Raw genomic sequence first — 27109 nt, forward strand, 5'->3', positions numbered from 1 at the left:
TGTAGGAGGGGAGAGTTTCACTCGTGCTTACTGAAGGAGCAATCACCTGTGTCTACAGTACGTAGCCCCCTTTTTTCTCATTCATTCAGTGCCCTGTCCCTAAAAGACATTGTGAGATCACTGCAAATCATGAACAGACTTGTGCACTGCAAATGCCTTTGCCCTAAGGAGTACACGCATGAAAGGACTCAAAAAGGCCCAAAGAGAGATAATTCAGGACTGAATATGGTCCACCTTGCAAACCTACTACATATGCTCCCTTTCTCCAAAAAATATGCTGAATAAAACCTAACAGAAATATTGGGGGCTAAGAATGGGAGAGCTAGTAAAATATAACCTAGAATATGTATTTTAAAAATAAGAATTTCCTTATTTCAAATAATATCATTGGCTAATTTTGAAATACATACTCGTGATTCAGAGATAGTGGAGAAGCAGCTGAAATTCATAGGTGGCTTAAATCATGGGCTTGAGGGTGAAGGGGGTGATGATGGTACTGATTGTAGCTCAGTGGACAAGGAAAATCACTCGGCTCAGCCTATTAGTTTGGTGCAAAAGTAATTGCGGTTTAAAAGGTTAAAAACAATTGCAAAAACCGCAGTTGGTTTTGCACCTAATACAATGATGTGCCCATGCTCAGAAGAGATCACCTCTGACATGGGTGTGTTCACCTTTCAGCCCAAACCAAGAGCAGAGGTAATAAAGGAAGAAGGAAGTAGATGGAGGACTAGGTGATAAAGCAAACGGGGGAAGCTGTGGAAGCCAATAAAGGGCGTGGAGGAGAGAAAGGAAAATTCTGCCCTGAAGACTAAAATGAACAAGAAGCAAGACGCAGAAATTGAACGGGGGTGGGGGTGGGGGGGTTTCCCAAAAAGGGAGTGCCAAGGGCTGGAACTCAGTAAGGTGAATTGAAAGAAAGTCATAGCACTCCCGATGCTGATAAGTAATTCTAAATCAAAAAGTCCTTTTAGAGGAGTTAATACTTTGACACAAAAATTGAAAGGCAAGTGGACATAATTCTCAATTCTCATAATTCTCTCCAGCTTTAGATTGAAATTTTCCACTGATTTTAGGTTGTATTCCTTTTATTTATTTATGAAATTCAAAGAATGTGTGGGAGATAATTATTTTTAACTTTATATTTATAAGAAATATGTGTACAATGTGCAAGTGCTTGCAATCTGAATTTATAATGAAATTATGAGGTTTTACTGTACAATGTTTGTTCTGTTTTAGTTTTTTACAACACATACTCATGGCCAAGGCATACTTGCTAGAGCTTCCCAGGAAGATGATGATACAACAACATGAGGTGAACATTTCAGAGGATTCTATTTTTCTCTGGTTGAAACATATAGACTTATCAGAAAACTTCATCAATGTTGCTTTAAAGTGATTATGGGTTGATTTCAAACAGTCTTCCAGTAAAGCAGACTTATAGAGCAATCCAATAGGTAGAATCTTAAATGTGTTTTCATCTTTATGTCAGTAAGTTCCATTTAGAACTTCAAACTTACTATTTGCAACTGATTTGATGTCTATTTCTTCATCTCTCTGTATCTACCCTCCTTATAGTTGCTTGCAAGAGTCAAACATTTAATTCTAATGAAAGGTACTTGGCCCCAAGGTCTCTCAGATACATGTTTCTCCAAATAATGGTACTGATGATATTGAAGGGAGAAGAGAGTCAGAAGGGAACATTGTTTATCACGAGTAATCAAGTCACTCTAGAATTTTCAAACATATAGATATTTGCCTTCCTTATTTCACAGATAAGAAAGGGCTCAAAAGGGGAAAATTCAAAGGGCCATGTTTAAACAAATATTATGTAGCTTTAAGTCAAGATTTATGAACTTTCCAACTGTCATTTAAAAAAAAAATTTTTTTCGGTCATTTTTTTTAAATTGGAGCAAAACGCATAACATAAAATTTACCGTCTTAACCATTTCTAAACATACAGTTTTTTAAAAAGAGTCTCTGTATTGAGTTTTTTAAAAAGATGTATTGGATGGCTTATTACAGTGAGGTATCTTAGCATCCTTTAAATTTAATTAGTTCTATACTAATTTTATAAACACAATTCAAGATAATTTTTATTGCCTGAAGTCACTTCAGTACAAAAGAAAAACTTCAAAATTGGTGGTGGAAAAGAAGAGGCTGATACAGTAGCAAGAAGCTTGAAACAGGCGTCTCTTGACACCAAACAGGCTTCCTTGAAACAAGAAATTCATGAAATCATTTTAACATGGGAATAATTTTGTGCCTCAGACCAAATTCCAAAACATGACATTTTGACTGAATTAGAAATGAGATTCTGTATATGAAATATCACTTTAAAGATACATTTGTACGAATGTAACTCTATATATTTGATATCAGTCAAGTTTGTCACTTATCTCTTCATACATAGCTACCAAACTCAAGTAACGTTGATCCCCTATATGGTGAGCTGTTAATATGTACGAGCATTGCAGATACCTGGAAAGTAGCATGTAACTACTTTTAGGTCCACTTGTTAATTGAATTGATTTCAATGCAAAAGATGTGTATTAATCGTTTAGCACAATATTTGCAAAGCTCTGTGCTGCGGTTTACAGAGAAAGCAAAGACACATAAGTCATGACACCAAGAAGCTTATAAACTAGTACATGTTCAACTATCTCTAGTAACGTAAGAAAATCTAGAAGGATAAGTGAAGGTTTACGTAAACCAGAGCTGTCCAATAGAAATATTATGTGAACTACAAACCTGAGCCACATATGTGATTTTAAATATTCTAATAGCCATATTTTAGAAAAGGATAAAGAGGTGAAATTAATTTTAATGATGTTTTCTTTAATCCAACATATCCAAGATATTACCAATTAGGGAGGAAATAGATATTTAAAATATTGAGATATTTTCCCCCTTGTTTTCCCACCAATTCAAAGTCTTCACAGTCTGGACTCATCACATCTCAAGTACAACAGCCACCCAGTTGTAATGCCTGCTGTATCGGGCGGTGCAGAACGGGACATACACCATTCACTATACTGCTAGCTCAGACTCTCTTCAGCAAGACTTGCCAGGTAAAAAGTCATTTCTCCTTTTAAAGACAAACCAAGAAAAATAGGTAAACATCCCTGATAATCAACAGCTTAATAACCTGTAAAGCAACATCAAGAAAATATAAGTAGGATTTGTTTTCATTTAGGTAGGTGGTAAGTGTGTCGACTCTGGAGTCGGATGCCTGGCCCTCCAGTAGTGAGATCCTAGACAAGTTGTCTGACTTTGCTGTGACTCATTTACCTGTTTTGAAAAAATGAAGATAAGTATAATTCGCTCATAAATTTCTCGTGATTCCAATTCAGTAGAGATTCTGATGCCTAGAATTCTGTATTTTTAATAAATAATTCAGGTGATTCTGCACTAGCAGGGCTGTGAATCTGTTTTAATTAACTAGGGATTTTCAAGATTGCTCAAATTAGCAATGATTGTATAGGTGGATTAAAATCTCCCCCCTTGATCTAACTACTTAGTCAATAAGGAAGCAATTACGTTATGATAGTTTGGTAGGAATTGCTATCTATGAACCTGTACTTGTTATTATCTAGTCATCTTGTCTCTGAGTTTTTTAGATAGTGATGTGTTTATATATTTTTCCAAGATGGATGTTGAATTTAATAAGCCATAGTTTTCCAGTCTCTTTTTCTAAAGATGTCCATCATCTTAACTTTTTTTTTCAATCAAGGGGCCATGTCCCTGAAAGTAAATAGTTTAAATCTAAGGCCCATCCAATTTTGCGTTTATCTAAACATCACTGAAAAAATACCAAATCACAGGACTGACTTGAAATTTAATGCGTTTGTCTGCTCTTAAAGTAAATGTAGTGGCAAAAGCCGTAAGTAACACAGGCAGATTAGCAATGATATGAACAGCAGAAAAATGCAGAACACACTATTGGTTGATTAAATGTATGCTTTAGCCTCAAAATTTAAAACCAGCAATTTTCAACTTGTACATACATTGCGTTTGAAAAAATATATTCGGAAGTCAATTGTTTGGAACTTAGAACATATTTCCCCACAACATAGTACTAGCTTGGGCTGGAAGATACACCTCTCGCCCTTGATGTCTCTCTGGCATTGGAACTAGAACTTCCTGGGTCTGTTTCTGCCAGAAGTGGGATCAACTTTCTTCCAGCTCCAGGCTACTGGCTTGAGAAGAACTTCCAGCAGGGAGGGGTGGAATAAGGGCCGTGTGGCAGGAGAGACACTTCAGAGGTCTGTGGGTAGAGAACTGCACAGAAAGTCAAGAGATTCCTATTATTACATATCTCTGGGGATTTTTCTCATTCTGGGCCAATTCCGTAGCATCTAATTCTATTTTGTTCCTGTGGACTCTCTAAATGGTCTCACCCACTTACCTGCTTTTTTATTATAACCTGTGGATTCAGACCAAGATTTCCCTCTTTTTCTGATTCACTGGGGAATGGAAAGCTTTCCCACAGGTTCTCTGCCTGTCTCTGAAGTGAGCATGCAATACTGAAACAAAATTTTTCTCTCCTTGTCTCATTCTATTTTTCCCTTTAGACTAAGGATATTCGACCTCAAGAACAACCTGTGGCTCTTGCTTGCTTGTGGCCCACCTAGCTCTAATATATAGCTTTCACTTAATTACACCTATGGTCTATAAGCCAGCGATCACAAACCAAAATGCTCACAGAGGCTAGGTGGCAAGAGGTACCTGCCAATTTTTGGTATGGAAATCAGTGATGCCAGATATTTTAAAATAAATCCTAAATTTACATGATTATGCATGTATTTGTGTGTATATGCACTAGTGAGTGTGTATAATCTCTAGATTTACAAATCTTGGAAATGAATTCAAAATAATAAACAACATTGTATGAGACAACAAAATGTGTCTATGAGCTTGATGCCTCAGTTTTTTGTTTTTCCCCTCGGCTCTAAGCTGTTGCAAAGAAGAATTTGTACCCAGAGAAGAGTTTGTGAAATTGCTGACCCTGGCCTGTAGCTGGGTGGAATAGTGGGGGTGGGACCAGTGCGGGAGATGACCCCCTAGCAGGTGCCTAGCTGGGCTCTCATCAGCCAGGGTTTTGGATCATCTGCCTCTACCTCAGCCCGAGAGGAAAAACTATAACCACAGGTGAAATGGTAAAATCTGGGGGTCAAATACTCCTCAGCCCAGTATCTTATTCCATAATTTGGCTGTGATACAGTAATACTCGCTCATTTAGTTTTTCACTGACTGGAAAATAAACTAATTTGAGGCCCTGTTTTATTGCAGACTATTGTGTGAGAACTTTGAACACATTATTCTATGTCAATTTCTACATCTGAATGGAGAAGATTATAGTAGTACTAACCTCAGGATTCTTTGGAGGATGAAATGAAATGAAATATGTGAATGCCCTTAATAAATTCTAAAGTGCCATATAAATACAAGGATTAAAAGATTAAAAATGTGTGCCTGTCTGATTCTCAAATACACATACGAACACTTATGTATCTGAAAGTGGTGCCAATTTTCACATTGGAACTTTCCTGTTCAATAACATTTCTCCCAAATTTCATATTCAGAAAACAATGACATTAGCTTGGTCCTGTCTGATACTTATACATCACATCTCCAAAATAAATTCTGATCCTATCCATTATTTTCCATTTTCATTGTTAAAAATCTAAACCGAGCATCCGGAAGGACACTTAACTTGATCTTTCAAAATATAAAGTGGACCGTGTCACTCCTTTACCCCAAACCTACAAACTCCTAAACTTCAAACTCTTTAAGATGTGCTTCAAACCCTTTAATCTAACCCCAGGCCCACCTCCTGAACCTCATCTTATTCTCTTCTTACTTAGTATAGTCCATCTATCATGGCTTCTGATAGGCTGTTCCCTTTCCCTGGAAAACTCTTCTCTTTCTTCTTTCTATCCTTCAGATCCCAATTTAAATGGACTTTCTTTACAGAGGCACACAGATGAAGTTTCCAGAGTCTGTCCTCTTAGAAAAAAAAGGTGCTTATCACACTACTAGAATCTGGTGGGAAATGTCATTTTCTAGTTATTTTAGAAGACGATCTGGATCTACTGAGTCTCTAAGGTTTTACAAGGGCAGGGGATGCTCGTGGTGGAGCAGAGGTAGTGAAGGGCCAAGTCAGCTTTGGGAAATACTGACAGCTTTGGAGACAAGGAGCATACCTAGCAAAGCGGCATGAGTAGAAGGGCAGGAAAAGCAGTGACAGGCTTATTTAGATTCTATCACCGAGTTCTCTTTTCCACTGGTATCGTTAGTACAACAACTGCAGACCCAAAGTATCATGGCCATGGACCATGGAAGCGGACAGATCTGGTTTTAAATCTAGTCTCTGTTACTTAATCTTAGGCAAATTTTTTCACCTCAGTTTTTCATTATTTTTAAATAAAGACAAGGGCTATCTTGGAAGAACGTGTGGATTAAATAATAAGAACTGTAAATAGCCGGATACATAGTGCACAGAGTACAGAGCTATTGTTTTAGCCTGCCTACCATACCTTCTTAACAGTCCCTATGTCTTCCTTTTAGATAGAACCTCTGTCTCATTGTCTGCTCAGGTGGCTTCGATGGAGCTTCCCCACTCGTTGGCAGCACAGGTCAACATGTGACACTGTTCTAGACAATGAGACCATCACATACCCTTGGCCACACTGATTTGTTCAGAGGAGGCCATGAGACCTAATTAGAATCAATTCCAGGGCTTTTGCTAAAGCTTTTAAAGAAAAAAATGAGCTCTTTTTCTTGTGTATACTAGGGTGTAGGATGTTAGTTTAGTGTTACTGGTGGCGATTTTTACCGTCTTTTGGAAAGGGCGAGCTTATGAAAGCAGCCAAAACAGGTGAAAGTAGAGCCAAAAATGGAAGAGGATTATGTCCTGATGATGGAGTTTTAGGTACTAGATCCTTTGCTACTAAAACCACATTCACCCTATACTTTATTTTTTGGTAACTACTTTTTGTTGGGCTTTGGTCATTTTCAATGGAAAGGTCTCTTACTAATATAGCAGGTACTGAATAAATGCTAACCATTATTTTATTACCAACATCAATATCTTGGGATTGTTTCTGAGACAGAGACTGAAAAGTAACAAAGAAAGGAGATTAAGGAAGAGATATTTGGAAGTCAAGTATGCTGTCTTGGATGTCAGGGAGAACCTGGGTGACGGGCAGTTCTAGAAGAGCCAGAAATATGCAAGGAAAAGTTGTGAAGTGGGGACTGTGCATATGACAGCTCATGGACTCATAGCTTTTAACTACCATTTACTTTTTTGATGCTCTATTAAGTTACTTTTATAAGAAAAACTCCTTAACCCCAATTACAAACAAAACAAATAACTCTATCAAATATAACAACTAAAAACTCCCATAGCAATGACAGATGAAGCATGAATTTAAAATAACAAATTCATATATGACTCTTCACTCAGGTCCAATAAAGAGGGAGTATGCATCTTTTTTAAAAGAGCTGATAAAAAGGGACAATATGTTGTTTTTAAATGGTCCATGAGACCACCAAGCCAGGAGTACACTTTTAAAAGGATACATTTCTACATCCCATAATTAACAAACTTATCCATGTTCACTACAGATCTAAAATGTCTCAATCTATTTCCAGTATACTGTCACGCTGTCAAAAGGATATGTCCTCCCAAGGTACTAATGAGTCATCTGTAATTTTAAGAACATGAGTCGAGAGAAGTTTTCTGTAACAAGGAGTGGGTGAAGAATTTGAATGTATAGCCAAATGGTACAAAATCAATCCAAGCTATACAAGGTAATTGTGGGGAAAAAAATTCCATAAGTGTAAAAAAAAGATGTGTTCACAAGCTGAAATGTGCCTTGCCACACAACTATAGTAAATAAACAAAATGAACTCAACTTGTAATGACATTCTAAAGACAACTGGACCAGAACTCACATGGTATGGAAATTCTACGACAGTTTTCTGATAGCACTATTTTATTCCTTAGTTCTTATCACCTACTTCTGAAAACGTTAAACATCTGGTGGTCTGGAGAATTCCTAATGCTTCCATGCCCCAGGAATGTTCATGAGATGGCTGCCTGACCGTGGATTAAACTACTTTAACAATTTTAGTAGAATTTTTGAACATTATATAATATGCACATTTTAAACTGGGGCAAAAAAAGATAAAAATATGTGGGCATATGCCTTCTGAAAATACATCACCAGCAGTGACATTTCAGTAAGCTCGATGACATTGTCTTTGTAGAAGATCACAGAGAGCTCAGTGTTGTTTCTATTTCTTGAACATAAAATACCACTGTACTTTATTCTAAAGTATAACATAAAGAATAGATTCTGTAACCATTTTTTATAGTAGGCTCGCTTTGTTTATTCTATATATTATTAAAAGAGAAACAAAGACTTTGTATATAGATACAAATGACATATTAATTATTGAACTTGGAGTAAAACCTCAGGGAAGTCACTGGCCTAACTGACGTTTGTATATTCTATCTCATCCAGGGAATAAAATCCACATTCCCAATATCAGTAATAGTGGGAAATCTCATCCTATGAAGCCTTTTCCCTGGTGAAATTTCCACCATTAGACTTGTCAGCCGTGCTGGAATACTGTGCGTCCGTACTGCACTAACTTAATGAAGATCACTCTGCCAGTCTCAGATACCCAAGTCACTAAAATAAAATCAGTCATCAAATATGAAAAGAATAAGTCATGATTTAAAATAGGTTATTATTTTGCTAAGCATTCCAACTTTAATGAGAGCACACGAATTCAGAAGTTAAGACTAATCCTTAATACTGAAATAATCCAATTATGAAAGAAAATCGAAGACTTAAAAACAGTGTACAGGCAACTAGAGAAAGTTTTAAAATATGAAATCACAAAAGAAGGAAATTTCAAATACACAGCTCAGTGTGTGTGTTGCTCACCTGTCCTAAGCATTCCATATTAGTTTATAAGGACTTTGGTGCTCCAAAGTTTCATTCGCATTGCTGTTGAATGACTTACTTGGAAGACTTGCTGGATGTCAGCTCAATGTGAATGCAATGGATGAGCCTTACCTTGGGGAAAACTCCTTCCTGATAACAATATTTTTCTTATCAGGTGGTTCTACTTGCACACTGTGATGTGTTCCAAAATGCCAAAATATTTTTCTTTTCTCACACAATGTGCATTTGAAGATAAGGATAGAAGATGTTAATGGCAAATTTGAATGTGAACCTAACAAAGTTTATAAGGGTCACGTCAGGCTGACTAGTCATTCCATCAGAGTTAGTTTTTCACACTTGATTTTAAATATTTGAAAGGGTCAGAATAATTTTGTTTCCAGCTGCCTTTATATCCTTTTTATCCCTCATGACAAACCAATTGTGGACTGTTTTATTTTAGGGACATCCTCTCAAAAACAACAACTTTCATCACTCTGAAAACTCTTTAACTGAAAGAAAAAAGTTGATCAGGTGATCTGGTTTTCACATGAAAAATCACTGCCCTTGTCAAGATGCATTAGTTTAGTCTTTCTGAAAGCATCATTTATTGTTTTATAAATAAGGACATAGCACATGAGCTGGGATGCTAGATTTCAGCCCTCCTTGATAAAGGGGTAGACTCTGGGTGCCTTTAACACATTTTAGAGGGCGATTACTACCAGAGAGGTGGGGGCTGGGTGTCAGGGGGTAGCAAAACGCCTGTTGGGGGTCGAGCTCCCTAAACTATGATTAGAACAGTCTTTGAACAGACTGGATATGTCCAATAGCTATCAATAAACTAACATGCTCTATAAGGTGAGTGAATTTCTCTCTAGAACACAGCAGAATCATTACTTCAATAATGAAGTAATTTTAAATAAATTACAATGTTCAAATAATTGGATTATCTGCATTTTGACTTTTCTTATATAAATAAACCCCTCATAGTTAGCTTAATTTGGGCTTTAGCTTTACAGATAGCATATTTAATTGTATTCCAAAGAGCTGATTTAATGATAAAGTGAAACGTTTTCATAATTTTAAAAGTAGTTGTGAAATGGATAATCTCTTACCTACTAAGATTTGACAATATTATATTAAAAAGCAAAGTTAAATAAAAGAAAAAAATATTTGGAAAATGAATCTTTATTTCTTCCTTTATTATAAAATGGGCAAATTAGTTTTTTAAAAAGGGAAAGTACGTTACGCTTAAACCAGCTATATCCTGAAAGTTCAAAGAAAAAAAATTAACGTAGTACCAGTCATCCTTTTGTGAGGTCTTTATGTCTGAAATTAAGGTGATGCAAAGTGATTTACAAAACTGTCTCAAATCTATATATTAAAATTGCCAAACTTATGCATTTGACAAGGACTAACTTCATGTTGTCAAGAACTGTGCCAGCAACAGGAGTCTAGGCGCAGGGGTGTCCACACTGCGGCCCGCGGGCCAACTGTGGCCTACAATCCATTTTTAATTGGCCCGCAGCAATTTCCAAAAATATATTTAGTTTACTTAAATAAACCAGGTGAGGCAATACGTACTTCACCTCGAGTGAGTGGCCCAGCTGTTTGTGTATTTTACCGCATACGGCCCTTGGTAAAAAACGTTGAAAAAAGTTTAGACACCCCTGGTCGAGGGTATTATAAGGCCCATGTCCAACAAAAAACTTCCATTTGCTTAATTATAATCTTTGTGCCCTATCCTTCTACCAAGAGTACACAAGTGTATTGTAGCAGAAGGAAAAGATAATAAAATGTTGAAAATTAAGTATTCATAAATTCAATCTAAAATCAATACAATAATCTTCTTTGATTTTGTCTTTTTCTGTAAGCTTTTCATCTTGGTTTGGTGAAATCGTGGTCTTAATGACATGTTGGGTGCTTAATACAAAGTATTCACTTCAAGCATGGATACTGAAAATGCAGGCATTCAAATATTGTTTATAGGTTCTTCAGAATACTATATTTTTGTTCATTCTTACCAATATAAATATATTTCTACCAAAAAATTGAATACTTTTTAAAAATATAGTTTATATAAGAATGTTCCAAAACTCAATTGATTTATTACGTGTAACATAATATAGCAACTGAAAGCTTCTATGGCATCAAATTTTGTTCTATGAAAAATTAACACTAATATTTTTGAGGTCCTTATAACTTGTGATAATTTTCAGGATTTTCAAGTGCAGCAAATAACATACGATTCTATAGTAAATACAATCTCTGGGGAGACTTTTTTAATTTATTAAAGTAGCTGTCTCTAACTTCACATTTATTTTTAGGTATTTGTCATGGTGCATATGGGATAGCTCCATCTATTATGATATAATCAATTTATTTTTCATGTGTATGCATAAAACACATGCAAATACGTCATTTCTTAAACAGAAGGATACTTAAGACTTTGTGCTAATTCAGCCTGTTTTGGTGCTATAATCGTCCAAGGTAGGCGTAGGCAATTAGCAGCAAAACGTGCCTGAAAAACAACACTCACTTTTTTATTGATATAGTACGGGTCCAGGTCCTCCAGCGGCTCTGACACCATCTCTGGAGGGATGTCTCCATAGATAAAAGGAAGGTTCTTTCCAGCTTCCAAGTCACTATTTGGCTTTGGGCCATTTTCATCATCGTCTCTCTTGTCGGGTTTGGGATTCTTAGCCTTTTCTTCTGCAATGCGCCTTTCAATGGCTGCAAGGGATTCTCTGGTGAAGAAGTTGAAGCTGTCAGGTCCCGGGGGTACAAGCACTGTTTGCTCCATCTTGTCATCCTGCACATTTTAATTACCATTTACTCTGCATATGAAAGTCCTAAAAAGAAAAAAAAGTTGATATTTTAAGGAGATTAAGGGAAGACGTAGTATGTATAAATGCTTGTCATGAAATATGACTAGAGGACTGAAAATGTTGTTTCCAATTAAATTGAAATGTAATTACAAAATATAAATTATTTTTGTAATAAGAACATGTGACATGAGATTTCCCCTTTGAATGAATTTTTAAGTTTGTAAGACAGTACTGTTAACTATAGGCATGGAATGTACAGTGGATCTCTAGAACTTACTCAACTTGTGTAACTGAAACTTTTTATCCACTGACTAGCAACGCCCCATTTCCCCCTCCCCCAGTGCCTGGCAACCACCATTCTACTTTCTCCTTCTAAGAGTTTGGCCTATCAGACATGGTTTCTACGTTGGATTTTGTTAAGAGTTCCACGTCTATTCATTCTTATGTTTTGCCAATACAGGAACAGTGCCATAAGTTAAGAAAGTGGTTCAAATCTAGCCTTAATTGACTTACATTAGGCTAAATGCCACCATGTTCCTAATGGGTGTTTCCTCTTGAGCCACCAGAAGAGAAGGATGTTGTCCCATAGAGACAATGGTTAGCTCATCAACAGGAGGAAGTGGAAAGGGAACTGGCTCTGAGAGGACATAAAATCCAACCCTCTAGTCTTGACAAATGGTTCCTGGCCAAGGGGATCAGAACAGTTTGCTGCAGCCAATCTTAATGACCAATCAGAGAGTCACTGCTGTTCTGATTGGGTCTCTGTCTCTTCTGAGATTGGGAAAATTAGAACTACAACCTCCTCATGTCTTGGCTATGATGCGGTTGGCTTACTTGAACACATACAGAAATAGGCATTGCAAGGCTGGACAAATGCCAATGAAATAACTAAGAACGAGAGAAAGACTAGACTGGAAAGAAATTACTACATTGGGCTGCAGGTAGCTAAAGGTGCAGGAGACAGCAGGATTCTCCAATTTCAGGGAAAAACGACCAGAAAGAAGACAGGTGACATGAGCTCAAAAGGAACTGAAGTGGTTTTCTTTACTAAAGCAATAATACTATTCTTGCTGATTCTATAGTCCTACAGTGCTAAACATATTATAAGAACCTGAGGCAAAACTCTTAACTCCATATAGCAGAGTCAGACCTGATCTGATGCCAGAGGCTGGATCCCAAATGTATTGTTTTAAGGCATATTTAATATGAGCTCAAATTTCACAGATATTACTGAGCCAAAACTTCCCAGAGCCTAGGCTACTGCTTGGCCACAAGTTTTATTGGGACACTGCATTAACTCATTAAAGTCAGCAAGCTCTGATCCAGTTAATCGTAGCTTTGGTGTCTATGAATTGCAATAATAAAATTGCAGCCATAACTATTTTGTGAGGAGTCCTAAAGGGACTGCAAATTTCATTGAAGGAGGTTCCCATTGTTGTGAGGTGTATGACTATATTTTTCAGTGGATGACCAGAAAGAAAGGTGGGAGGGGGAATTCAAGTCTAAATTTGTACCCTCAGTCTATTGAGTTATCTCACAAAACTTTCAGAGCACTTATAATCTACCTGCAATCTCTGGAAGAATAGGAAAATCAAATCAGTAAATTTAAATCAATGAAACTCTACTTTTCCCATAGGCATCAGGAAAATAATGGCATTTATTCATTTGGAAATAAAACTTTAGAGATAATAAAGTATCTCACAAGGGAAGTATTATGACATAGAGATATGTATGGTTTTTATTTTTAACTAATTAATTTTTTGATAGAAAACGTGTAAATGACGTAAATTAAAAACATTTAACAAAAAATACAGTGTAAATGTTCCCTTCCACCTTGTTCTCCGGCACTCAGGTGCCTTTCCCAGAGGTAACCATTGTTAACTGTCTCCACGTGTTTTCCAGGTATGTAATAGATATATGCTAATCACATGAGGGCATGTATACTTATACATATTCTAGTTAAAAACTCATACACATCGTATCTTACTGCACAAACTGTTCTGCATCCTGCATTTTTCCCTTGAAAATATGTATTAGAGTCATTCCTTCTCAGTTTTTATAGATTTGACTCTTTTCATTGGCTACATGGTTTTCCATTGTATGTACCATAACAAAGCTACAATGAATATATTTTATACACATACTTTTACAGATGTGTAGCTATATGTATGGTATTGACTTCTAAAGGTGTACTTGGCTGTGTGAAAAGTGAATCTTTAATTTTGACATAATTGTATAATTCCTCTCTTTGAAGCTGGCACCAATGAGTCTCATGACAGTAATGCAACACAGTGCCCATACTTCTGCATCCTCACTCCATGTGTGTCATCATGTTTTCAACATTTCCAATCTGACTGGGGAAAAAAAACAGGTAATATGATAGCTTTAATTTGTATTTGTTTTACTATGAGAAAATGTGAACTTTTTTTCACGTTTAAGAGCTACTTTTCCTTTTCTTTCTGTGACTGTCTATCTAAAGAACAGCCTGTGTTCTAATTTTCTTTTTTAATCTATAGTCCATTTTTAGATATGACATCAACCATTTAATTTTGTGATGTGGGGCCTTTTTAAAAGTATATGTTTTTTTGACTTTATGATGTTTTTGAGCAACAGATTTAAAACAATGAATTAAATTTTTAAAAATGTTAATGTGATAATATAACTCTAATTCTTCTTTGGTTTCTAGGGTTTTTTTTTTTTTTTTTTTTTTTTTTTTTTTGTCATGCTTATGAAAGCACCCATGTCCCTAGAGGAGTGGAGGGACATACTATATATCATGTTTTCTTGCATTTTTAGCACTTTATGGTTCAATTTTATAAATTTAAATTTGTGACCTATTTGCAGTTTGTTTTCTATGTAAAGTGAGGTAGAGATCAATTTTTTCCAGTTGTTTCAACATTAATTTGTGAATAGATAATTTTTCTCCTCCAACACACAATGCTAACTTCATAGTATGTTAAAAATACAAATATATATTTATTTATATGAACTCCAAAGTCAGTAACAAAGTAATCCTAGATGTATTTTCAATAAAATCAATATAAAAACAACACTATTATATAATATTTTTTCTGGAGGTACAAATGAATCCAATTAAATATGAGAAATACTTTTTTTAAATTATAGTTGGCATTCATTATTGTTCAGCTTCAGGTGTACAGTACATTGATCAAGCATCTACATCTTCCCTGAGGTGGTCTTCCAAATGGGACCTGTGTCCATCAGATACCCTACAAAATCTTTACAACATTATTGATTACGTTCCTGAAATTATTTTTCAAAAACCCTGAGGCCATTTTGTGGTTACTGACTGTTTTCTAATCCCCTCACCTTTCCCCTTATCCCCACCCCCCCCCCGCCCATCTACCAACCCTCAGTTTTTCCTCTTTGTCCCCAGAACTGTTTCTGATTAGTTCATTCACTTATTCTTTTCTTTAGATTCCACATATAAGTGAGATCATATGGTACTTGTCTTTCTCTTTCTGGCTTATTTTGCTAAACATAGTTTTCTCTAGATCCATCCATGTTGTTGCAAATGGTAAGATTTCTTTTTTCTTTATGGCTGCGTAATACTCCATTGTATAAATGTACCACAGTTTCTTAATCCAGTTATCTAGAGAAATACATTTTTAATATAAGGATGAGAAAGTAAAATTATAACTATTTGTATATCATCACATTGCAAGCCATGAAACTCAATAGAAACATCTAAACAATTCCTACAAGTGGTAAGACAATTAAGGTGTCTGAGTTGAAAAGTAACAAAACCTCAATAGATTTTCTTTATGGGAATAAGACGTGTTTAAAAATACAATGGAAGAAAATAGAAACTTTCTCACTAAGATTAGAAACAAAGCAAGGATTGTCCCCCCTCACCATTCCTTTTCAATATCATACTGGAAGTCCTAATCAATGCAATAAGACAAGAAAAAGAAATAAACGGTATACATATTGAGAAGGAAAAAAAATAATAGTGTCTTTGTAGCTGATGACATAATTCCCTATGTAGAAAAATTCAAAAAGAATTAACAAAAAATCTCCTAGAACTAATAAGCAATGATACTAAGGTTGCGGGATACAACATTAATATACAAAAGTCAATCACTTTCTTAAAATCCAAAAATAAACATTGAATTTAAAATTAAAAAACATAAAACCATTTATATTAGCACTCCTCCCTCCCAAATAAATACTTAGGTATAACTCTAACAGATTATGTGCAAGGTCTATATGAGGAAAACTATAAAACGGATAAAAGTCAAAGAAGAACTATATAAATGTAGAGATACTCCCTGCTCAATATTATTGCGATGTGAGATCTTTCCAACTTGGTATCTAATCTGATCTATTGAGCAATGCAATCTCAATCAAAATCCCAGCAAGTTATTTTTTGGATATGAACAAAGTGTTTCTAAAGTTTATGCGGAGAGGCAAAAGACCAAGAATAGCCAACACAACATTGAAGGAGAACAAAGTTGGATGACGGTTGCTATCCAACTTCAAGACTTACTCTCAACTACAGTAATCAAGACAGTGTGGTATTAGCAAAATAAAAGACAAACAAATCAACAGAACAGAATAGATAGCCCAGAAATAGACCCATATAAATATAGTCAACCAATGTTTGACAAAGATATTGATGTGGGACAGGTCATTAGAGTTTATAACACAGGCTTTCAGGCAGAGAAGACATAGTTTGCCTCAACTTCTGTACTTCTGAAATGTTAAATGAATTATTTTAAGAGAATAGTCAAAGATAAGTAAATCAAAATCAAGAAATAGCAAATGTTGAAAGAAAAGTTAGAGAACATCCAATTCATTCCTCTCATTTAACAGAAAACAAAGTGAATCAAATAAAAGTTAACATTTCTCTGTTTAGAATTTGTGTGTTTCCTACTTCCAAATAAATATGTAATTTGTTCAGGGTCACACAGCTTATCAATGGTAGAACTGGAATCAAAACTTTTATTTCCTGACTCCCAAATCACTGCCTGCCAGTTTCTATATTATTTAATAGTTTTCAAGTACTTACATGATTTTAAACTTAAATAAAATGTATGCAAATATAGCACAAGTAGCCATATTAAACTAGTATTCACTCAGTCAGTTACATACTTGAAGAAACCCAAAAGAAATCTAATAAATAAAGTATTTTGGCAGCAAAGGAGACTGTCTTAAAAATCTTAAAAACAGAAGATACTAAAAAAAAAAAAAAAAAGATGATCATAATATTTAAATTTAGACACTATATTATGCAGGTTTGAAACCTAATGAAGTATATTTCTACAGTCACTTTATATTTTAGTTCTATAACTTTTTTCATGTTGTGCTAAATCTGGTTACTTCTAGTTACCAACTGAGCAGATTATATAATTTATGTGCCCCATTTAATCTCCTCAAAGATTTCCTAACACCAAAGTTATAATAATACAACATTTATGTATCTTGACCACCTTATACTATATAATTTGATGTGGAGAAAATTCATATACTTGCAATTCTGTCCTTAAAATTGTTTGATTTCATGCTGAGGAGAAAACAAACTGCTGCCAAAATGACTGCCAGCTCCTTGTAGATTCTACTACTATTCTGGGGACATAAACCATCTGGGCATGGCAATTCGTGCAGAAGTGTTTCAGTGGATTTTGTGGTGTTTCTGCCACCCACTTCACTGAAGAACGTTACTGCCAATAACAATAAAAATAATTGGATAAAATGTTATTTGTACAGTTGTGATCTCAAATAACTTTTTTTAACACCCAAGGTAGAAATTGCTTTACAAAGAATTTCACAAGCCTAGGAAATGCTGTTTTATAAATTTCTTTTCTAGAAATAATTTTGTTTTGTATGTTTATGAGAAAAGTCTTTATTTCACTTGTTTTTTAATATTACCCATTTTTAGTATTATAATTGGGATTAACTAAACAACATAAATCATACATATGTTTAAAACATTTACATTCTTTAAAACATTATTATCTACCCCCTAAATTTTCATGCTATATGCAGATTATATAAAATAAGGTCACATATCTCACATATGTCTACATCTATATTTGTGTATTTTCAGGGTATTTTTCAGGACATCATAATAATGAGATATGAACTACAAAATTTACTCAATCCACTACTGCCTTTGCCAATCCAATATCAATAAACTATTTTGTTCAAATTGACTACATACTTAATTACCATGCTGAATAGATGGTCTATATTTACTTCAGATACTAATGCAAAGTTAACACAGAGTGCAATAAAAAATACTATGTGGTAAACTAAAATAAAACATTGCATTATAGGAATGCTTGGAATCAAGAAATATAAAACACATCACCTTTTAATTAATGAAATTGTGCAACTGGGGCATGCTTTTTGCCTTACTGTATAATTACTGAATTAAATGTTTAGGAAAACAAAATAGGCCCCAATGTTCCAATCGTATCAGTGAACTTTGAATAAAATCCTAGTTTGGAAACATGTTTGAGGCAGTATTTAATGAATTAAAGAAAAATACATTGGTTCACTCATTTTGGTTCCCATAGTGTGCTTGACCGTACATATGCTATTGTAGCCCACAGGCTCTTGCCCCACACAGAAATTTCCTACTCAAATTTAGCTCTAATAGACATTAACCTGTTGTTCTAGTTTTCTTTGCCCTGTGGTAAATTTTATTTGGCAAAATAATTCATTGGGTCTAGTCTCATGGGAAATTGCTATTTTCAGACTATGCCTTTAACTATACTATCAGTTTAATTCCTGAACTCTGGAAACCATTCAGCCTCTACCTAGCACAAGACATATCTTGCACTTAATGTATGTCTGAGTAAAAATGTGCTTTGAGAGTATGAAGTACTGAGATGTAGGTGTTCTACATTTGGACTGAGAGCCTTATGTGGTGGCATAGTTTATGGAAATATAAATTTGTGTGTGCTCCGCTTATATATTTTTCCTTTATCAGTTCAAGCAAATTAAATTGTGAGGTCTTTATTATCTCAGGAATTTTAGTGCAGCAGTAAATAGAAGCTACTTAAAGTCCATGCTTTCTTCTCTCTCTTGGTAAAATCTTAAATGCATTATTGATATGATGTTAGAAGTCCCAGAGCAAATGAGACAGGGGAGAGAGTTGCATGCGTGAGTAATGAGAGTCTGTTGAAAGAGAAGGAGATGGTAGTGTCCTAGGCAGATGATAAAATCTCAGAGGGGAGGTGGGAGGCTAGATTCTTAACAGGTAGTATCTTAATCTTGCCCAAAACGCCTACACACTAAACAGGGCAGACAGCAGCAGCAGCAGGTCTTAAAGACTTGAAGGGATGAAACAGGCATCTCAGTGGTATTCAATTATAATATAGCTCAATCACTTGCTCCCTGTAAGGGGATTATACATCTCCACCAACTGCCATGTGGCCTGCTAGCCGTCCTGATAGATGGGGTTCCTGGAATATACTTCCTTGCCCCATTGTTGTTTCACCACGTGACTTGCTTTGGTCAAAGGAATGTGAGATGACAAACATAGTCTTCAATCAAACAGAAGCTTTCAAAGCAATGTTGTGGTTCCAGCCAGCCTCTTGTTCTTTTCCCTCTACCCTGAGAATGGCATGTCTCAGATAGAGGTTGCTCCCTCATCCTGGGTCCTGCAACAAGAAGATATGTGGAACAGAGCCACCAGGGCCAACCGGCAGCCACTCACAAGTTTGTAAATCATTGAGACTTAAAGGTTGTTTAACACAGCAAAGCTAACTAATCTGTCAAAGACAGCCACTAATCAATGACCAGAGAAGTAAACTGATTAAACAATAATAAGAACACATAGTATCTCCTACCAAACTTTTTTTGACTTAGATTCAGTCAAAGTCTCTGCCTGTTGTCTGTTGTGAAGAACATAAGTATCATTAGAATGCTTTTATTTCCTTACGGGAAAGATAGTTATAAAAAGTAGGAATGGTGGATAGCCAACATTAAAAACCTTGTGAATTTCTGGATCTCTTCTTGATAATCAAACTCAGAATAACTTAAGGGAATTCCTTTGAACAACTCAGAATAGTTTGTTTCAAGAATATAGCAATAGCTTTAATTATAAACTAGTTATTTAAATAAAATTCTTCCATGTAAGAAAATAATTTTACTTGGGTGGGTGAGTGGTCTGGTCAGAGATTTAGAAGGATATAGAGGATAGAAGTCTAATTGTACATGGCTCTGTCTGTGGTTGCAGATTTTGGGAACCAAAGTGTGAGGTGCTAGGCACTAAAAGCTGAATGTGGGCCTCCCAAGCCTGTTGAGTTAGGAATGAGGGAGGCAGTACCTAAATCTGGGGTATATTTGGTAGGTTTCAAACAAAGTGGGTTACTGAGAGAGCAGGCTAAGGGGTGTCCAGTCCTGTTCATCTGCTCAACCATCCCTTTCTCATTGCACATCTTTTCTCTCCCTGATTCTCCATTTCCTTCCTTTTCCTCAGTCCCCATATCAGTTCTGCTGCTCATCTTCTCCACACTTCCCAACCTACTCCCTCATTTGTAGAAATGTCAGGAGTTCATTCATTTGTGTGTGTGTTGAAAACCACTGTCTAAAACTAATTTAATATAATGATGGCTGGTCAAGGTAGCAGTGTAGGTAAATGTTGTGCTTGCCTCCACCCATGACCATATCATAATTACAATGAAACTATAGAATAGCCATCATTGAGAACTACCTGAATTCGAGCTGAATGGAAGTCTATAACTAAGGATATAGAGAAGAAACCACATTGAGTCTGGTAGGAAAGGAAGAAACAAGGGACGAACTGATCTCACACCTGCGTGTGACCATTAAAAATTGGGAAGGATATCTTGACTGCAGAGGTCCCACCCAGAGGAGCAGCCCTAAGCCTGGCACTATCCAAAATTGGCCTAAGTTTGTGGCTTGGCCTCTTGAGGCACCTCCAAGCCCATCTTCAGATTGCTTCGTGGTTCAGGGTGCCCTGGCTGGGCAAAGGCTGCAGCTAAACTTGCCTATGGTGAGAATCCGATTCTCAGGAGGCCCCAGGGGTGGTACGCCTGGTGGCTAGTTTTGGTGCAAGCCAGAGCATCACCTGGCTTTGACACACCCAAAGTATATACTGTGCAGGTACCAGAGCCCTGTTAAATTGCATCCTGCTCTGTGGTCAGCCTCTGCACAACAGCTCCTCCACTGTAGTCACAGCCAGTCCTCACAAACAATAAGCCTGAGGGTCAATCCCTCTGTTGTATGTTGACATACAAACAGCAATGATGCCTCAACTAGAACAGGAGGGCACACACAACCCACACAAAGGACATATCTGGAGCACCTGACTCAGGTGACTGGGCCCCACAGGATACCTACTGAATAAGGCTTTGCAACCCTACCTAATGCATAGAAACACAGGGAGTCAGCCAAAATAAGGAGACAAAGAAGCATTCCCAAATAAAAGAACAAGAGAAAACTCCAGAAAAAGAACTAAACAAAATAGAGACAAACAATCTACCACATGCAGAGTTCAACACCCTGGTTATAAGGATGTGCAATGATCTCAGTGAGAACTTCAACAAAGGGATAGGAAACATAAAAATGGACATAGAAAACATAGAAAGGAACCAGTCAGAAATAAAAGCCTATAATAACTGAAATAAAGAATACATTAGAGGAAATCAACAGTAGATTAGATGAAGCAGAGAACTGAATCAGCAATAAGATAAGGTAGCAGAAAACACGAATTCAGAACAGCAAAATGACAAAAAGAATCCAAAAAATGAAGATAGTTTAAAGGGCTTCTGGGACAACATTAAGCATATCACCATTCACATCATAGGAGTACCAGAAGGAGAAGAGAGAGAGCAAGGAATTAAAAAACCTATTTGAAGAAATAACAATGGAAAACTTCCCTAACCTGGCAGAAGAAATAAATATACAAGCACAGCACACACAGAGAGTCCCAAACAAGATGAACCCAAACAGGCCCACACCAAGACATATCATAATGAAAATGTCAATCGTTAAAGACAAAGAATCTTAAAAGCAGCAAGAGAAAAGCAGTTATTTACCTATAAGGGAGCTCCCATAACACAATCATCTGATTTATCAACAAAACCTTTGTAGGCCAGAAGGGATTGGCATGAAATATTGAAAGTGATGAAGACTAGGGACTATAACCAAGATTACTCTACACAGCAATGCTGCCATTTAGAATCGACTGACAGATAAAGAGCTTCCCAGACAAGAAAAAACTAAAGGAGTTCATCAACACCAAACTGGTATTAAAGAAATGTTAAAGGAACTTCTTCAAGAAGAAGAAGAAGGAGGAGGAGGAGAAGGAGAAGAGAAAGAGGAAGGATCAAAAATATGAATGATAAAATAGCAGTAACTATATATCTATCAACACTTACTTTAAATGTAAATGGTAAAATGCTCCAATGAAAAAACATAGGGTGGCTGAATGGATAATAAAACAAGACCCTTACATATGCTTCTCACAAGAGACTCACTTCAGATCAATAGCACAGACTGAAAGTAAAGGAATGGAAAAAGATAATTCATGAAAATGAAATAAAAAACTGAAGTAGCCATACGTATACAACACAAAATAGACTTTAAAACAAAAGCTATCATGAGATAAAGAAGGACCAAGTAATTCTATTTCTGGGTATTTATCCAAAGAATCCTCAAACACTGATTCAAAAAGACATATACATCTATGTGTTCATTGCAGCATTATTTATGATAGCCAATATATGGAAGCAACCAAAGTGTCCACCAGTAGATAAATGGATAAAGAAGTGTTAAATATATACAATGGAATATTATTTCTCAGCCATAAAAAAGAATAAAACCTTGCTATCTGCAACCATTTGGATGGACTTAGAGGGTATTGTCCTGAATATAGTAAATCAGAGAATGACAAATGCCATATGATTTCACTTATACATGGAATCTAAAGAATAAAACAAACAAACAAAAACAGAAATAAACTCACAGATACAGAGAACATTTTAATGGTTACCAGATGGGAGGGGGTTGGGGGATGGGAAGGGAGAAGAACCAATTGGTAGTTACAAAATGGTCATAAGGATAGGGAATATAGTCAATCATATTATAATAACTATATATGGTATCACATGGGTACTAGATTTTTCAGGGTGGTTATTTCTTAAGTTATACAAGTGTCTAATCACTATGCTGTACACCTGAAACTAACATAGTATCATACAACTGTAACTGAAAAATTAAAAAAAAAAATTTTTAAAATTATGACAAGTTCAGCTGGGTAGTTATCTCTGTTCCAAATGGTGTTGGCTGAAATAAAAAAATAATAATAAAAACAATTTAATATAAACCCCACAAAAATACAGACGGAACGAATGCCATTACTCTTGCTGCTCTCTCTCATGCAATGCTAGTCATCTGTGCCGATGGTGCTGTTAAAGATGGGAGTTATGTAACTACAAGTAGCAGCCAGGGGCAATAGTGCTAGTGTCAGTATTTGCCCCTTTATTGGCATGGGAGTAATGGGAGAGAAAAAAAATCAAGCCTACTTGGTACAATTCTCATTGAAGGAAAAAGAAACCAGCAGTAGCATTTTACCACAAGATGTTGGGAGAAAAAATTGTAACACCCCCCCTCTTTGCAGATATCTACCTTGAGAACCATTTCAGTGAAATAATGCAATCGGCATGTAATTCCTTTCAGGACTCATGACACGCATGATTAGATTCTGTTTCTGAGATAAATATAATACATCTCTTTGATAGCATCTTTACTGTATGTCTAGGCATTCATGTTCTTACAAACTCATAGTTATTTTTATTTTTCTTATGACTTTTTTCCTTCACTCTTAATGGATGTTGCGTGGACAACTCAGGGTGTGAAATGTTGTGGTACTCTGGTCTGGGTTAACGTGACCCTCGCTATTACAGTTTTATCTAGATTGACGGACTGCCAGCTGATGATTATCACAGGTTTGTATAGAGTGGCTATCAGATGTCCAGCATGTCTCGCAGCAGAGCCTTCTCCAGGTCCATTCCTCTCTGGGTTGAAAACACATGGCATGTGAAATCAATTTTTTTTCACTCAAGTATTTATTGAATGAATACCATGTACTTGGTGGGGATAGGCTATGAAGAATATAAGTTAGGAAGTGGAAAAGAATAATACTGAGAATACTGAAATATAAGCAAATTCTTTTCATGCTTTATGAAATGGACTTTAGGCTATTTGGACCTTGATTTGGAGAACTAGGTATTTCTGATTTTAATGGATTCGTTTTTTAAGTCCCATAGTGAAGGGAAATAGAGGTTGATCATCTAAGCATTGAAAACTGGACATCTCTCTAAATCCTGCAAGTCAAGTCACTGTGTGTGTGTGTGTGTGTGTGTGTGTGTGTGTGTGTGTGTGTGTACGCGCAGTCAACTGCAACGCTGTTCTGAATTATCAGTAAACCATGTCTTAATAATTGGGCAATCATTCAGCTCTCTGTATTCACAGTCTCACACAAATTTAACAGGGCACTATGTATGTTAATAAACATGTGAGACAACAAAACAAGGTCAGTGTACGTCCTGCATTCTTTCCTCCTAACAACCAGTTTTGTGGTGCCAATCTTTTCTCAAGTCTCAGGGATGAATAACTGGAAAGAGATAGTTAAAACAAAAATTCCTAAAGAAAAAAATGCACGCTTTTTGGATCCATTTTTGTTCTTCCATCTCAATATATTTTCTAACATTTCTGTTTTTTTTCTTTAAATTTTTTAAATTTTTGAATTACAGTTGACCTTCAATATTATATTAGTTTTAAGTTACAGTATAGTGGTTAGACATTCATATAACTTACTAAGTTATTCCCTCAATAAGTCTAGACACACCTGGCACCATACATATTTATTACAATGTTATTAACCATAATTCCCTATGCTGTACTTTATATCCATGTGACAATTTTGTAACTGACAATTTGTACTTTTTAATCCCTTTACGTTTTCAACCCAGCCGAATAACACACCTCCCTTCTGGCAACCATCAGTTTGTTCTCTGTATCTATGAACTTGTTTCTGTTTTGATTATTTGTGTATTTTGTGTATTATTTGTGTATTTTTATTTTTATTTATTTATTTTTAATTAAAGTTTATTGGGGTGACAATTGTTAGTAAAGTTACATAAATTTCAGGTATACGATTCTGTATTACATCCTCTATAAATCACATTGTGTGTTCTCCACCCAGAGTCAGTCCTCCTTCCATCACCATGTATTTGATTCCCTTTACCCTCATCTACATTTCTTAAGTGCTAAGAAATAGTTCATTTTTGTTATCCTCAATAGCAGGTGGCAGCTAAAGTCATTCAGTTACATGCTTTGTTAAATAAAACCTTATAAATAATTCAAATACTATTATAACACTCAACTGAAGCTTACAATCAAATTATTTTTTCTTCTGCTTCATTTCCTCAAATTTCTTACCTGCTACTCCATTCTAATCCCCAGTGAAGTCTTAACGCCCTTGAGCTAGACAGGACATTATTGTATTTACAATGTTATAGAGTTAACCTAGAAGAGTGCTTGATTTGTTTTGACAACTGCTGTTCTTTTTTGGGTAGAGTATTGGGTAGAGGAGACATAATGGTGTCCAAATACCAACTCATTCGCTGAGGCTCTGCTGGCAGCTTGAAGGTAGGGAGAACCAGGCCAGCTTAAGCCATGAGAGATGGGCACTAGTGACCACCAGGCTGATATCAGAAATCGGAATAGGGTTGCCAGGAAAAACACATGGCACTCAGTAAAATCTGAGTTTCAGATAAACAACTGATTTTGTTTTCATTTTAAGCATATCCCATAGAATATTTGGGGTATACTTACATTTAAAAAAATACATTATTTACCTGAAATTCAAATTTAACTGGGCATTCTGTGTTTTTATTTGTTAACCTAACAACCCTAAATCTGAAGAAAAGCTTCTCTGTTAAAACTCCTTTTCACATTGATTAATGAATATTAATTAACATTTTCAGTGTTGTTTATAAGTATTTACAAAAGACAAATATGTCTGGGAAGTATATGGGTCTTTCATACACCAGTGTTTGGTAATTTAAAGAGACTGCTTACTTTTCAATGTCTAACTTATTTCTCAGTATGCAAATGGGCCAAAAAAGTCAGACTGAGGGTCTCGGACTTCATTTTTCAGTGGGAAGAGATAGAGTGTGGGGTTGGGTGAGAACTGCTCATTTCAATTGAAGGATACTTGTGGATGAACTATGTTTAGTGGGGATTTTCTGACAAAATGCCAAGGAGTGATTATAAAAGGATGGAATGAGGATAGAGTGTAAGGTAGTAGTGCCAGAGAAAACTCACTTATTCTAGAATTTCTGTTGAAGACAAGCTTAACTAATGAGGGGAATCAGTGGTGGGACTTATTTTTCAAAAATGGATAATGGCAAGTGTTAAAATATGTAGAAAGCAGATTTTCTCAAATGGAGATATCACACTACGCTAGTGAAACCAACTTTATATTTTAATTTTTAAAGAGAATCTTATTTTTTAGAGAATAGGTAATTACTTGAGTTAATAAAGAAGTATTCTGCATTTAATTCAGAGGAAGAACACCATTTAAAAAAGGGTCAAATATGTATAGGGTTTTGTGACTTGGTCATTCAGCTCCTAAAAGGGGCTGTATTTCCAAGTAGAAGAGTTGTCTTTCCAAGCAGTGGAGATGGATTTTCACTGTATCTATATATGTATTTTTCAGACGAATCACTATGGTTAGGAACTCAGTCTGTTACCATGAAACAGACCAAACCCCTGCCTTTGATTTCCTCAGTCCCATGTCTGATGGATCAAGAGAACAATATATAGAAATAAAACATCTATGTGATGTAACAACAACCTTGCTGATAATAATGTTTCCTATGAACGTCAATGTATAATTAAGCAGTATTCTCAGATAAAGTCTGAAAGGTTTCTCCAGTGTTTAAAGCTCTGCCTTTGTGAGACCTAAAAGGTACACTGAACTCAATCAACCCACCTCTGGTCAAATATGCAGCTGTGATTTCCTAGTTCTCTTTCAAAACACTCAGCACAGTTCCTGTTCCAATAGAAACAACAAATCTTGTTGAAAGGATGAATGATAGATGGATAGATATTTGAGCGACTTAGGAATATATGTTGAGGTTGACTGTGTACCTACCGACTAGTTACAATACTGTGTTAAAGTTACTACAGCCACTGTTCATTTTTTGAGGGCATATCTGGGGGAAAGGAGAAATGAAATGTCAGGATAAATCCAGTTAATGAATTTAATCATGGTCTCAATTTGTGTAAATAATGATGTTTATATTAATAACATTGGCTTCC

The 27109-nt window shown here is 35.8% G+C and overlaps 1 protein-coding gene across 8 annotated transcripts in view; it reads right to left on the bottom strand.

Annotated features, from left to right (window-relative positions):
* Positions 1 to 27109, bottom strand: part of LOC308498797 (sodium channel protein type 1 subunit alpha) — a 132578-nt gene that overhangs the window by 62182 nt on the left and 43287 nt on the right. For 7 of the 8 annotated variants that reach the window (XM_081051445.1, XM_081051443.1, XM_081051440.1 and 4 more), the window contains one exon: positions 11494 to 11806. In XM_081051445.1, the coding sequence (XP_080907571.1) occupies positions 11494 to 11757 (264 nt within the window). In that variant the 5' untranslated portion in view covers positions 11758 to 11806. Of the gene's footprint in view, positions 1 to 11395; positions 11807 to 27109 lie in introns of all 8 variants that reach the window. The other variant, XM_081051441.1, reaches the window with a different exon arrangement.

This window comes from Rhinolophus hipposideros, assembly GCF_964194185.1.
Source record: "Rhinolophus hipposideros genome assembly, chromosome: 6".
In the NCBI taxonomy this organism is placed as follows: Eukaryota; Metazoa; Chordata; class Mammalia; order Chiroptera; family Rhinolophidae; genus Rhinolophus; species Rhinolophus hipposideros.